The sequence below is a fragment of the Corythoichthys intestinalis genome, chromosome 4 (assembly GCF_030265065.1).
Source record: "Corythoichthys intestinalis isolate RoL2023-P3 chromosome 4, ASM3026506v1, whole genome shotgun sequence".
Classification (NCBI taxonomy): Eukaryota; Metazoa; Chordata; class Actinopteri; order Syngnathiformes; family Syngnathidae; genus Corythoichthys; species Corythoichthys intestinalis.
This window is the reverse complement of record NC_080398.1, coordinates 42,647,550-42,663,048: the sequence shown is the minus strand read 5'-3', so window position 1 is coordinate 42,663,048 and position 15,499 is coordinate 42,647,550. Positions and strand designations below refer to the sequence as shown.

The 15,499-nt window shown below is 38.5% G+C and overlaps 1 protein-coding gene across 3 annotated transcripts in view; it reads left to right on the top strand.

The window, feature by feature from the left end:
• adam22 (ADAM metallopeptidase domain 22) overlaps positions 1-15,499 on the top strand; it is a 133,693-nt gene that overhangs the window by 101,303 nt on the left and 16,891 nt on the right. For all 3 annotated transcript variants that reach the window (XM_057833949.1, XM_057833948.1, XM_057833950.1), the window contains 12 exons: positions 2,452-2,551; positions 2,687-2,758; positions 3,834-3,926; positions 4,006-4,086; positions 4,159-4,209; positions 4,298-4,361; positions 5,891-5,996; positions 6,074-6,193; positions 6,273-6,441; positions 11,796-11,907; positions 12,420-12,510; positions 12,943-12,996. In XM_057833949.1, the coding sequence (XP_057689932.1) occupies positions 2,452-2,551; positions 2,687-2,758; positions 3,834-3,926; positions 4,006-4,086; positions 4,159-4,209; positions 4,298-4,361; positions 5,891-5,996; positions 6,074-6,193; positions 6,273-6,441; positions 11,796-11,907; positions 12,420-12,510; positions 12,943-12,996 (1,113 nt within the window). The remainder of the gene's footprint in view (positions 1-2,451; positions 2,552-2,686; positions 2,759-3,833; positions 3,927-4,005; positions 4,087-4,158; positions 4,210-4,297; positions 4,362-5,890; positions 5,997-6,073; positions 6,194-6,272; positions 6,442-11,795; positions 11,908-12,419; positions 12,511-12,942; positions 12,997-15,499) is intronic.

Below are 15,499 nucleotides of genomic sequence, written 5' to 3'. Positions count from 1 at the left end.
GTACGATTTTAATCCATTACGGCGTAATGTGTTTCCGATGGTTTTCTTCGAGACCGTGGTTCCAGCTCTCTTCAGGTCATTGACCAGGTCCTGCCGTGTAGTTCTGGGCTGATCCCTCACCTTCCTCATGATCAGTGACACCCCAGGAGGTGAGATCTTGCATGGAGCCCCAGAACGAGGCAGATTGACCGTCAATGAACTTCTAATAATCGCTCCAACAGTTGTTACCTTCTCACCAAGCTGCTTGCTTATTTTCCTGTAGCCCATCCCAGCCTTGTGCAGGTCTATTATTTTATCCCTGATGTCCTTACACAGCTCGTTGGTCTTGGCCATTGTGGAGAGGTTGGAGTTTGTTTGTCTGAGCATGTGAACAGGTGTCTTTTATACAGGTAACAAGTTCAAACAGGTGCAGTTACTTCTGGTAATGAGTGGAGAACAAGAGGGGTTCTTAAAAAAGAACTAAGAGCCGAAATATTTACTAGTTGGTAATGTATCAAATACTTATTTCATGCAGTTAAATACAAATTTATTATTTAAAAATTATACAATGTGATTTCCTGGATTTTTGTATTAGATTCCATCCCTCACAGTTGAAGAGAATTTATGATACAAATTACAGACCTCTACATGGCTTGCAAGTGGGAAAACCAGCAAAATCGGCAGTGTATCAAATACTTGTTTTCCCACTGTATATATTAGATTTTTGCTCACAAGAAAAAAACTGTCAAACAACAGCACATATCTTCATAATCCCGTTAGTCGCATCCACCATTTGAAGGCGCGACTGTGTATGGTTATTCTTTAATAGCCCCCGAAATCTGTTCCTGACCTCCTGCAGTTTAGCCACTATTTGCGGAAATCCTGTACTTTCCAAGGGAGCTTCATATTGGTCTATTCATCATTTTCATCTCTCGTCTCGTCCATGTGCAGTCGATTGATACTGTCTGCAATGTCAGTCTCACCATAAATGACTCAACTTGTAACAACTTGTCCACATCCCTCTTGATTGGGTTTCCTTAACACAAACAGTACATTATAGTATACCCGCATGCTATTTTATCATGTGAAGAGGTCATGTGACAGAGCACTCTGTCATCTGCTCTCTGTCAAAATTGACTCAGTGGTATTTCAGACACTTCAATGTTTCCAAGGAGCGACCTCAGTCATGTCCATTGACGCTAGCTTCTTTTTACCTTACAGCGCCTGCATGTCTAAACAGCATAACTCTACTCAGTGTTCTATTTTTGCAGGTTTATCTACAGTGTGTGTATGCGTGTGTGAATGTGTGTTTTTTTTCATTATGTCATCTTTGATATCAACCCTGAGTGGGCATATAACATGTTCAAATCTGTATCACAATCAGAGGAATCAAAGCTGAATAATATTATAGTGTGCTTCCACATCAATATCAATACCGGGACACTCTCTGTTGATCTGTCTCTGGCTGAGCTTTCAGTGAGTTATTGTAGGGCAGTTGTAGATTAGATTAAAGACAATATGTTAAAGTACTTGAGATGTCACGCTGGTGCAGGTTTACATTCTTTAGAGTATTGATGAAAACCACATAAAATGGATGAGGTTATACATTAAATGTTCAAATGACAGTCTTACACATCCAAAAGGTATTTTTTTCTGACTAAGACACTTATTATAGAATCACTTGAGTATCGTACAAAACTAGTTATGGTCCTATATCTATAATACAGTGATCCCTGTACTTCGCCCTTCAAACTTCACGCCCTCAGTCCATCGCGGATTTTTCTTTCAATTAAAAAAAAAATAAAATACATATGAGCTGTCCCGAGCCGATCTCGTAGTCTCACTGTAGCTCCCTCCCTCCCTTTCCCTACTCTTTGTTTGTCAGGCACTGCAGAACTGCACTGGATTTGCTTATTAAAGTTAACAATGTTGAGAGATGTTTGTGTTTGATCTTGCCAGAATCACAAACTTCAAAAGCGCCGCATGCATCAATCATCGTTTAACTTGTTAAACACGTGCTGTGGCAACTCATTGTGTGTAAGTGAGAGGATTTGAGTGGATTAACTCAATGAAGCATTTAATAAAGCCAAGAATTTTTCTACTATAGTATTTTATTTTTGTTTAAAAATATTTCGGTGGGACAGTAACATGTTTAAAACTTATAATTATTACATTTGAAGTGCTTAAAAACCATTTATTATAATATATATATTTTTAATTATACTTGGAGGAAAAAACATGTCTTATACCTGTATGTAGCTCTTTCCGATGCTAAATCTGAATAAATACATTGAACACACATACACGAAAAAAAAATTTGCGGTGGGTTTTGGTCCCCATTAACTGCGAAAAACAAGGGATCACTGTAATTACAAACTATCATAGAAAGTCATAGAAAGCATCTCCTCTTAATTTCTAACAAGAGATTACATTTATGGTACTGGCCCCTCATGCTGTGGTTGTGCTGAACAGCTTCCACCTGCCCAAGAGGTTCACCGACTGCAACGTGGAGGAATACCACAACTTCCTAAGCAGTGGTGGCGGAACCTGTCTGTTCAACAAGCCTCTCAAAGTATGTCCAATCCTCAGTACAGTTCTCTCTTTCCCTGCTCAGATTCACTACATAGACGGCTGAAAGTTATCCTTTTAGATAAAAATCAAAATTTGAGATGGATGTGGCATTTTACAAATTCTGTTTGTCCTTCAGCTGCTGGACCCTCCTCAATGTGGTAATGGCTTCGTGGAGCCAGGGGAGGAGTGCGACTGTGGCAGCCCATTGGTAAGTTGAGTTTATTTGAGTTTATTTTATTTATTTGGCCCAATTATTCAATTATCCTAATTACATACACAGTTGTCTGATGAAGTGTTAAAAATGAAATTTTTTGGACTATAAAGTGCTACTTTTTCCCTCATTTTGAATCTTGTGGTTTATAGTCTAGTGCGGCTTATTTGTTTATTTATTTGGGGTAATAGGTAACACTTTATTTGACAGCAGTGTCATAAGACTGCCATAAGACCAAATGAACCTCCATGAACCATCATTGCTTTAAGAAGCTTCATTCGGCCATCACTGCTCCCTTAAGGGAGACAGTCAACCTCTGCTGCCACCTGCTGTCAACACTTATCCCCGAACATGCCTCCTAGCATGCATTGCAGCGTTATAGATATAAATAACAATCAAAATGAATGTTCTGTGCTAATTAATTCTTCAGTTACTGTTCCACTTGTTTCATTAATAGTTACATATGGTATTTGGTAACACTTTTTTTGACAGTGGCACTATAAGACTATTATGAGACCATCATAATTATGACATGACACTATCATAGAAATGAATGAAAGCTAATGACAGCTGTCATTAAGTATCATCCGGCAAATATGTCACTCACCCCATTTATGTCCAGCTCGGGTATTTTACATCCATTCAAAAATTTGATAATTTGCCAGTAGCGCTGCAATGCATGCTAGGAGGCATGTTGGATGACAACAGTGTTGACAGCAGGTGGCAGAAAAGGATGACTGTCTCTACGGGAGCAGTGATGGCCAAATGAACCTTCTTGAAGCAATGAAGCTTTGCAGCCAATTGGTTCAAAGCTTTATGGTGGTCATTGGGTCTTGTCACGGTCTAATGATGCGACTATCAAATAAACTGTTACTGGTTAATATCTTTTGGTGTAATTATCCCATTATATAGTGAGGACAGCTGCGGCTTATAGTCCAGTGTGGCTTATCTATGAACAAAAGCCATTTACTTGTCAAATTTGGTGGGTGGCAGCTTATGGTCAGGTGTGCCTTATAGTCCAAAAGTTGTGGTACATGATGTACTCATTTTAAAAGCTGCTGCCTTTTAACAGGAGTGTGCACGAGAGGGAGAGAATTGCTGTAAAAAGTGTACTCTGACTCAAGGCTCGAAATGTAGCGATGGGCTCTGCTGCAACAACTGCCAGGTTGGAAACAAATCACTCCAAACGCTTCTTTTTGAAGTTGCCGATTGTACATCACAATGTCATTCCGATGCTCCCACAGATGGAATTCATGGGGGTTGTGTGCCGGGATGCGGTGAATGACTGTGACATACCCGAAAACTGCACGGGAAACTCCAGCCAGGTAGCTCAAGCTCTTCCTCTCTGTCAACTGTGTGACAAAGAATTTGTGTGTGAACATATTTTGTTTTGACAGTGTCCACCAAATGTGCATAAGATGGATGGTTACACGTGCGAGAAAGACCAGGTGAGACCTTCCTATAAATTCTCATCAGTTTTGAAATTTTATCACAATAGTCCTCATGCTCAAGAGTTGCTATCCCACTCTCTTTTAGGGGCGCTGCTTCAATGGGAGATGTAAAACAAAAGACAAACAGTGCAAGTACATTTGGGGAGAGAGTAAGTTGAATATTTTTGTTTCAGCCAGTACATACATGATGCATGTTCTTAAGTCCGTCAATTAAAATGCATTTGGTACATGAGTCACACGATCAAATGTGTGTATCGTGTAGGGGACAACTGGGTTGGTTTTCACATGAGTTGGTTGTCACACTTAATATAACTCGACCATCAAAAGGCTGTGTTGCGTGATATCCGTATCGAAATCATCAGAAATGCGGCAGTTAAAAAAAAAAATCTAAAATGTCTTTACTGTTAAGTGTCACATCACTGAGAGAGATAAGAGGCAATTACCGATACTTTATTTTAAGCATAGGCGGACTTTGACTTTTGGGGCAGGGGGGGCACAACATGTTGATGACCCCAAAACGCAGTGTCAGCAATAAATTTAACTTACAAGAATATTTAAAATAATAAGTTGACGATGAGCATTTTCTCAAGCAATACTTATCGGCAAGATCGTCATCCATTGAATTTGGTACGCCCGCCGGTGTCATGCCAATGTAGTTACCCCAGTCAAAAAATGTATCCCCTGGGCGGAGCCATATGGAGGTAGATTTGTGTCTTTATTATTCATATTATTCAACCCAAAAAAAAGTCGCTTCAATGAAAAAAAAATGTGTTTGAATGCAAAAATAAATTTGAAACTCAAAAAAACTCCAAAAAAATGCTTTAAAAGTAAAAGCCAGAATCTGGTTGTTTAAAGTTAAGATTTATATTTCATTATGTAGACATGCCTCGTAAGGAAAGGAATTTTGAGAGATTTAAAAAAAAAAAAAAAAGGAGCTGGATGAGGCTGCTAAAGACAGTGGATTCCTCATCAGCTGGGTGAAGAGCAGAATAGGTAGGAATAACACAGTTTGCAAGGATATTCAGTTATAAAGTCCATAAATTATAAACACAATTACAATGTTATTATTCTGTAACACTTTATGTTATTACTTTATTAATTATTAGGTGCTAGAGTTGTCAGATATAGATAATAATGAAATCATAGTTTTGAAAAAACTGTGCTGATGTTGGCTCAGTGACCATCTGATGTGGTTTGTTCTCAGATGAACAACAAAGTTGAGGAAGTAAGTTTTGGTATAGAGGTTAAAGGAAGAAAAGAGGCAAAGACCGACTGAGTCACAGCCAGAAAGTGTTGATGACAGTGTTGATTTCTATTCATTACTCCCCCCCTCTCAATTAAAGTCTGTCACAGTCACTTCACACATACTGTGAAGCTGCTTAAAAAAGAAGTTATGTTGTAAGGTGTATTAAATTCTTGTTCATGTGCCCCTTTCATCTATGAGCACCTGCCCCTCCATCGGTCTCTGCATTACTAACCTGAATGTGTTCTGTTCAACATTGTAAACATGTTCTAATTCAATGGTAACATTATAAAGTACAGTATTCCCGTTAATGTTCATTATTTATTAAGATAATTGATTTAAAAAAATAAACATTTGATTCCATGCAGAAAATAGTCATCATAAGGAGTAAAAATTGTGACAACCAACCTCTTTCTCCCATACCTTACCCTTCAGAAGCCACGGCGGCGGACAAGTACTGCTACGAGAAGCTCAACATTGAGGGCACTGAGAAGGGCAACTGTGGGAAGGACAAAGACACGTGGATCCAGTGTAACAAGCAGTAAGTTCCTGCTTTTGGCATACGTGTGTGACTCTGACCTGCACATATAATAATCCACTGACACTTGTGTTTACCAGAGACGTTCACTGCGGCTACCTACTGTGCTCCAACATCTCCCCTACCCCACGACTGGGAGACCTGCCGACAGGCTTGACCTCCTTCTCTGTGGCAAGACACAGCGCCTCTCTAGACTGCAGGTATGCAGTAGTTGCTCACATATCGCCAGAACACCAAAATAGACCTAACTTTCAAATTGACAATGTTTGTGTGTGTTAGTGGTGGCCACGTGCTGATTGACGGCGACACCGACCTGGGCTACGTGGAGGACGGCACAGCCTGCGGAACTGACAGTATCTGTTTCAACCGCAAGTGTATCCCTGTCCAGCAATTCAACTTCAGCACCTGCCCTGGAACCACAGACACAGTCATCTGCTCAGGACACGGGGTACAGCTCACCAACACGTTAAAGCAAAAGTCCATTATCGATACTAATGGTCACGCTTCAGTGCCATTGTCGCGAATAAAAACACAACGTGAATTGTTCCATGTACGTAGCTCACTTTTTCAGATAATGCTGGATATTTCACTGTCGCTTAGCATGACAACAAACATGTAACTCCATATCCATTAAATGATTGATTGGTTGCGAATTAGTACATTATGACTAGAATATACGTTCACCCATTTTATGCAGATAGAGGTAGCGTTGCTTCTCATTCATCAGTTTTTTTTAATAATACACATGCAAAATTATTTTCATCTAGACAAAACGCACCGTCACGCCAAGTGTGACGACTTTGCAACTGTTAGGTTTTGTGTTGGTTTTTTCCTAGTGTGACTTGTCCCTGTGATTACCCATTGATTTCACCTGGTGTACCTGCTCCTAGTGCATCCTCCTGTATTACCCAGCTGTTCCTCGTTGTCTCGTTACCCCTTGTCTGCATTTGTGTATATAAGCACCCAGTGTCCTTTCACTCGTTGTTGCGTCATTGTAAATGCCAGAGTCTCTGTCAACGTCAATATCCTCGTTCATGCCAGTGTCAATGCTTGCTCGTTCCTACGTCACAGCCCTTGTGTTTCTCTGCCTCAGTAAGTTTTTTGATACCCAGCCTTTTGTTTGTAACCTGAGTTTTTGTTTGCTACTGTGTTTTTTGGGATCAACTCAGTTTTGGTTTGTACTTTGTTTTTTCTGTCAGCCTTATGTAAATCATATTTGCACCGCCTTTTTTGCCTCGCTTCACTTTTCCTGCGTTTGGGTCCACACACACCTGCCTGCCCGGCATTCCTGACAGCAAGTTATAGTCTCCAAATAAAGCTAGACAGACAAACACTAAGACAGATTCTTGTGAATTGTAGACTGACTTTTAAAGATACCAAATAAGCCATGAGTACCCCAAAAGATGGAAAAAAATCACTGTCGCTTAGACAGTGACAACAAAAACTCTTTGAGTTCTCATATTACAGGTAGTCTCCGGGTTATGATAACTTAGGTGATTTGGACTTTACACACCGGAGTCTCATCCGCCTTTTTGTCTTCAGTCGTTTTTTTTTGTTGTTGTTTTTTTTTTTATTATTGTGTCGTGTATAGCAGGGATCCCCAACCTTTTTTTGCACCACGGATTGGTGTGATTGGGGTCTTTTTTTCACGGACTGGCGTTCTGTCAAATTATGCACCCTTATAAAATTTTGCTCCCTAAGCTTTTGTGGCAGTGAAAAAAGCCATCTTTTATATTCAGTTGGACTCTCAATGTTATCCAACAGTGCTAAAAAAATATTTACATCATAAACATACATGTTCAGCACGAAAATGGCGTAAATGAATGCTTAATGACACGGCAAAGTCGTTAAGTGAGAGAGCTGCGTGCAGTTGTTGTGTGCAGCTAACATGGGAAACGTAAGTTAATATTCCTAACTTTAAAGAAAGTTTGTAGTGTGTACTTTGGAATCGCTGCATTCGCGGTCATTTTTTACCTTACGCGCATGTCAAATTTGTCAGAACACCGGCAATGTGCGGCAGAAAAATACAGCAAATATAAAATAAAATTTTGTTTTTAGCTCAACTGTGTTAAGTGCAGGGAAAATACAACTCACCCGCTGAATCAGTGGGAGGCCTAAGCTTGCTTCATTGAGACGAGATGGTCCCGAGATGGGAGAGTGAGAAAAGCCCGCTTCACAAAACACGATGTTGGAAATTGTAGCACAGTTTTCAGTGCTCTCCTGGCAATGTCAGGACATTCCGAAATGACTTTAATCCAGAACCTCGGTAGAGTTGTTGTCCCAAATGTATGTTTAAGTATGCCGTGATTTGCGATCTCTAAAAGCTGATATTCCTTTTGCACAGACATGCTCGAATCACTCGGTTTATTCACATAGGGTCACGAATCCACTCCTTCGCAGTTTGTGGGTCTTTAGTGATTGAGAAGTAGCATAGATGTTGTTTTTTTCGAGGTTGTAGGCTCATCTTGCCGTAAAAAATCTGTCCAAAGACGTAGGTTTTTTAGTCATTCTAGTGTGGGGGCTAATTATTTCTGGGAACAAATGTGATGCGCCCGCCCTACGTTATACATCATTATCGAGGACAAGCGCACATAGATATACCAAACAAGATGTACTGCTAGCAGTCCAATCAATGGATTTCTGTGACGACATTCTATCCTGTAGTATTATATCTAGAGTAGACAGGGATATTGGTGTGTTAAGGGGCACACGCCAAAGTTAATTTCCGCGGTTCTGCCGTTGGTGACCCCTAGTGTATAGGGATGGGAATTGATATGATTTTTACGATTCCGATTACATTATTGATATTGCTTAACGATTCAATTCTTTATCGATTCTCTTATCGATTTTAATTTTGGCTAATGGATTGTATGAGGTTCTGCGTTCAATATGTTTTATGGTTCATTCGCTGCGGAGTGCCAGTTAGAACACAAGGAGCGGAGAGTGGAGTTGGTCTTTGGCACATTTAACCCAACATGGCAACAGCACAACTATATACAGGCAATAGCACTTGATATGAGAATCACTCAATGAGCAGATGAGAGCATGCATGGAAAGATGTTGATGTATTTGTATGTGTGTGGAAGAAGACTGGAATGTGGGGGTATATGTGTGGTTCTGAAAGGAAAGAAAATTATATATTAGTGCTGATGCAATAAACAATGCAAATTGACTGTAAAGCAGTCAATAACACGCATACATGACTCGCACTGTATAATGAACACAAAGGTGGGGGGGCGCGAGTGTGCGCGCACAACCTTGAAGCATGCTGCATGCACGTGCGGTTATCTTGGCCATAAAGTGGCGAAAACTAAGCACTTTGCACTAATATGGATGTACAACATCATCTTAAGATGCTAAACTAACACATTCCCTCTAAACATAAATGTGCAACACGAATAGAATGTTAAAAAACGCTCTAAACGCGACATAACAGTAAAAACACGAAACAGTCGCGCTGATAACGGCTCTAACTTATCATAAGATCTTCATGACATGAAGAGAAAATACTTACATTGGTTCATGGACGCACACGGATGAACAATTCCTCGAACACATCTTACCAAGTGGCCGCACTCTGCTCAAAATGCGCACCTTAAGTCTATTCTCGGTCCCAGAATACGCAGCGCGTGTTACGTAGGACAATAACAGGAGGTAACTGACTGGTTGCTATTGGAACGCATACCCAAGGAACCTTTCTAACAGGAGTTTTAAAATTGCTAATAAAATCGTTTAGGATTATTTTAGATGCATATATGTTTTCTTATAGAGTATTCGACGAGGAATACGATAGACCCATTAAAAGACTTTTTTTTGGACAAATCTAGAGATGCCGATCGATCGGGTCCGATCACATCATTTTCAAAGTATCGGATTCGGCAAAAAAATATCGGCCATGCCTTTTTTTAATATATATATATATATATATATTTTAATTAAATCGTTTTCTAATTGTATTTAACGTTACAGACATAATATGTTACACTCATCCAGAGTCTTTAGTTTAGGCTTAAGGTAGGGTTATCAAAAATATCCCGATAACAATGGCAATTGATTTATTAAAAAATGTGTCACTTTAAAATATTTACCGCTATTAATATAAGCGCTGCACGACCTTCTCACTCATTGTCGCGCTCAATTTGTAATGACACCGTTTTACTTATATAGAGAGATAAAAAGCAGCGCAAAATGAGTACCGTGAATTTTGGCAGCCTTTGGAGCATTTCTTCAATTGGCTAAAACCTTGCACTCCCCTCTCCCAATGATTAGAAATATCATGGGAAACAATGTGGGGAAGCAATGTTGCAACTGATCTTTGTCTTTAAACCTTAACATATTTCTCAAAGCAGAGAAGATATATCCATTGGTAGCACGACACACAGTCATGGTTTTACTTCCCATCATGCATTATGGCATGGCTGCAGTATCATTTACTGAAAGCTGAACAAATACACTAGATGGCAATATTCAGTCACAATATACTAGGTCACAAATCTTTCTATCCGTGGATCCCTCTCACAGAAATGTGTTAATAATGTAAATGCCATCTTGAGGATTTATTGTCATAACAAATAAATACAGTACTTATGTACTATATGTTGAATGTACATATTCGTCCGAGTTTTATTCATTTTTTTCTTAATGCATTGCCAAAATGTATATGATCGGGAAAAATTATCGGGAATGATTGGAATTGAATCGGGAGCAAAAAAAAGCAATCGGATCGGGAAATATCGGAATCGGCAGATACTCAAACTAAAATGATCGGGATCGGATCGGGAGCAAAAAAACATGATCGGAACAACCCTACAAATCCCCATTTCTTTAAGTAGTCTCATGAATAATGACGTGGCCTGTGAAAATCAATGAAAAATCACTCGGCGACGACGCTTCAGATTATACTAGATGAGTGGTCTCTCTTTGAGTACTAACGTACTCTTACTTGCTGAATCGAATGTGTGTAACATGCATAAGTTGCGTGACGTAAATCATACTGGTTGGAATCTATAAGAGAATCGTTCGATAAATTGCCAAACGATTCCATTGAATTGAAACACACGGAACCGGTTCTCGATTCCCATCCCTAGTCGTGTAACAGTGTCCCGTCCGCCATTTTGACTTTATTATATTAATATGACGTATAATACATGTTTTAGGATAGTTACTTTGAGATTTAGGGGGTATTTATGGTTTTTTAAAGGGTTAATTCCGATTTACGCAGAAATCCGGGCTACGTCGCCAGTGTCGGAATAAAACTCGTTTGTAACCTTGGGACTACCTGTACTATATTTTAACCAATTTTAAGGCAATTTGTTGACCAATCGCTTTAAAAAAAAAAAAAAAAAAAAAAAAAACTCTTCTTCTGGCCAAGGTGCACCCTCACACCCAATTTGATAATCTTGCGAGTTGTAGTCTTGGAATATTCTGTAGCCAGACAGACAACAAAACAGGTTCTTGAGGGTGATAGTATGATTTTTCAAAATACCAAGTACCCCATGAACTCGAAAACAATTACGCTGTGCCCTGTAAAGTGAAAATAATTTTTTTTTAAAATTTAATATATTATTTTACCAAATTTTAAACTATTTGTTGACCAGTAACTTAAAAAATTACAAACTCATTCCTCCTCCAGCCAACACACACACACACACACACACACACACACACACACACACACACACACACACACGTCTAAATGTTGTGTAATTCATAGTCTGTGGATAAACCCAGACAGATTTTTGTGAATTATAGTTTGATTTGACATTTCTTTGTGAAATATAGTGTGATTTGATGTGGGTGCAGGTGTGCAGCAATGAACTGAAGTGTGTGTGTTACTTGGGCTGGGCCGGAGACGACTGCAACTCCACATCGCCTCTCAGCTATCTGATTGTGGGACCCACAGCCTCTGTTTCAGGTCGCACTGAACACTGTGTAGTCTCTACTTTTTTCCTGTCAGCCATATTTTTCTTTGATTTACTCAACAAAACACCCCATTCCTAATATGTTGCTGTTTGACTATTTTATGGGTTTTGGTAATAGTTCATTGTCATTCATTCTTTATATTTTATTTGTTTTTGTTTTTTTCCCACACACTCTTTGTTGACAGGTTGATGTCTATGACGGAGTTTTGAGGTTAGATTTGAGTTCCTTTGTTTTTTTTTTTGCTTGTAAATGACTTGCCATTTCCTGATTCTTCCTCCTCTGACCATCCCGGCTCCACCTTTAGTGATTGAACTTGTGAAGTTTTCCATGTTAACCCTGAATGGGAACCCTGCAATTCCCATAGAAAGAGCTCAAAATTAGCAGGGGTTGAACCCATGTCTCCCTCTTTTTCTCCGCTGACATTCTCCTTGCGAAGTGTTCTGTGGTTTTGAGTCTCCTCTAATCGTTTGAATTACAATGTCAAATGTATCTCCTGTACTTCAGGCATTACCAGTACCAACATCGTCATCAGCGCCATTGTAGGGTCCATCCTCTTCCTCGCCCTCATTCTGGCTGTAACAGCCTGGTGCTACAAGTAAGTACTTTTTCAACCAAAGATACTAAACAGGCTCAAAAAGAACTGTGTCCAAAATCCCACTCTTACAAATAGCATTATGCGTAATTTTAAAGACAGGTGATTTAGCAATTTTTTTTTAGTTATATGTGGTACACTGAAAAAAAAATAACTGGTGTATTTACTTGATAAAATTATTGTAACAATTTGCACTTACTTTTATTAAGTAAATTTTACTGCTTGTGAACTGAACTTAGTAATGCATGGAGTAAAATTTACTTAATAAAAGTAAGTGCAAATTGTTACGATGATTTTATCAAGTAGGGTTAGGGGGTTAGGGTTACCAGTTATTTTTTTCCAATGTAGAACAATATACATTTTTGAGCATGATCGTAATGAATATGATGCAATAAATTTGGCAGCAGTCTTAAGTAACGTGCCGCCTCTTCACAGGAGCTACAGAAGGAGGCGTTATGTGGAGTCTGAGGTTCATCGAAGATTCTGCCGGTTTGTTCATTCAACGGATGACATTTCTGATGTTCACAACTTTTTTTTAATTTTTAAAAAATACAACATGTACATTAATGCCTCATTCCAGAATTAGATGACATTTGAAAAATGTTCACATTTCTGATTTTCTGCTATAATACAATCTCAAAGGGTTGATTAGCTCATCTTACAGATCAATTGTACAATTTTTAGGACTTCCTTTATTTGGCATTGTTATATAATCACAGTGACAGAGTTGCAAAACCTTAGGCATACGAATAGAACCAAGCGATTGAGCTAGCCATACTGCTGACCAAATTTACATACTTATGTTAGGGTGACCAAACGTCCTCTTTTGCCTGGACATGTCCACTTATTACATCCTGTCCGTGGCGTCTGCTGGGGTTTTAAAAATTCATGGAAATATCATGTTTTTTTTTTTTTTTTGCACAGAATACTACGGTACTGTCGGGCCTATGACTTGTTTCCATAGAGCCTGCCCAGTTGTTAAGACTTCTGTTCAATACGTAGAGTATACTGGACTGTCTCAGAAAATTAGAATACACAATATTCTAATTTTCTGAGACAGTCCTGTATATTGTTCTATGTAAAGGACGTCAGCCAAGGTCGGCCCCCCACATTTTTACCACGCTAAATCTGGTCCCCTTTGCAAAAAGTTTGGACACCCCTGCTTTAAATGGTGGATTAATGTACAGGACTGTCTCAGAAAATTAGAATATTGTGTATTCTAATTTTCTGAGACAGTCCAGTATAATCAAACGCTCATGTACCTAAAACTGTAATTAAGTCAAAAATACCTTTTTTTTTTTTTTTTTTTTTTTAAAAGCCTGTCCTGTTCAGATGTTTGACACGGATAATGGAAGTCTAAGTGCCCGGATGGTCTGAACAGTTTTAATGTTTCACATTGAGAGTCTGACACACTCCCACTGTGATCATTCAACATACCTCGTTTATTATGACAAAGCAGCGAACAGGAAGGGGTTATGGGGGAACAGAAGAAAACCAACACAAAGAAGAAAGAAAAGAAACACAAACTACAACAAGAAATACATTGAACGTCTACACTAACTACTAATATGTTGGTGCTATCGTCAGCTAGATGTACCGTATTGGCCCGAATATAAGACGGCCCTGATTATTTGTAAGACGACCCCCTCTTTTTCAAGACTCAAGTTTGAAAAAAGACTTTTTGAACACCAAATTAATTTTTATACAGAAAATAATTGCAGTACATCTGAAACAAATGATTATAACAATATATTTGAGAGAAAAAGCATGTTATTTTGCCTCATTCAAATCTTAATATCTGAACATTTAAATAGTGCAATCACATTCGTAAATGAATGGCTTCTGGTTTTTAAAATGTAAATAAACCAATCTATTGTGATAAAACAACAACATTGCAATAACTGCATTACCTATCAAAGTGAGGTCCAACTGTAACTGTTGTCTTGATACAAATCTGAATTAGGAAAAACATTGCAATAAAATAATGCAAACTGTTTAAACTTGAGAGTAGCTGAGATATGTCATGACAGACATTACTCCTCAAGTTCAGCAAAGGAAATAAAAAGCAAAGGAAAAATACCTTTGTTTTAATTTGGATGTAAATTTGCACATGCGTGCGCAGTCACAGACTGGCTTTATCAAGGCATCAACTGTCAAATCTTACTCACATACAAACCAGCGTGAGTCGTGACTACAGGAGCTCACAGGCTATCGGTATGTACACTTGCTAAATTTACCTTTCAGCAACTGTTGACTTCTGTCGGAGCTTTGTACTGGTGTAATCTGTAAAATCCAGTTTGGTGTTGCATCGTTACGCTGCCGATGATTGTAAACTTTTATCACAATGTTTGATTTTTTGTGCTAGCTGTCAGTGAGTTAAGCCGTGCTTTGCATTATGGGATTTGTAGTTTTGACGTGCTGTGTTTGGAAACATGCTGGTTGAATTGTTCGTTAGTTTATTCTGGTTATTTATAGAACATTGAATGAGAATAAATATTGAGTGGGGATAACAATTTGTCAACGATAATTGTAGTGATAGTCTTGAGGCTACGGTTTAATTTACATTATATCACTGGAATGAGAAATTAGCTTTTTCTTAAAGCGAGATTTTTTACAGTAGAGTTTTTAAAAAAATATATATTTGTTCAGATTATTTGTACAGTAAGAATTGAAAAGACAGCTATAATTTTCTGGTATTCGTATATAGATGTGGCATTTTTTTATCACTATTTAAGCCAGTGTTTTTTTTTTGCGTTATTATTTTAGGAATAACAAAGCCTGTTAGGTAACCTCTGCAAATTTGAATTTGTGTCTTTGGTCATATAGCTATTTTTTTTGTATATAAAACTGAATTTTTCTTTTCAGACGGAGGAGGCACACTTTAAATATATTAAAGTGATAAGGCATCTTTGAGTGAACTTCAAGTAATATTTATTCTGATCGTATGTATAACAGGGTTGCTTGCTGTAGACCGCGGCATTAAATCAAGGCT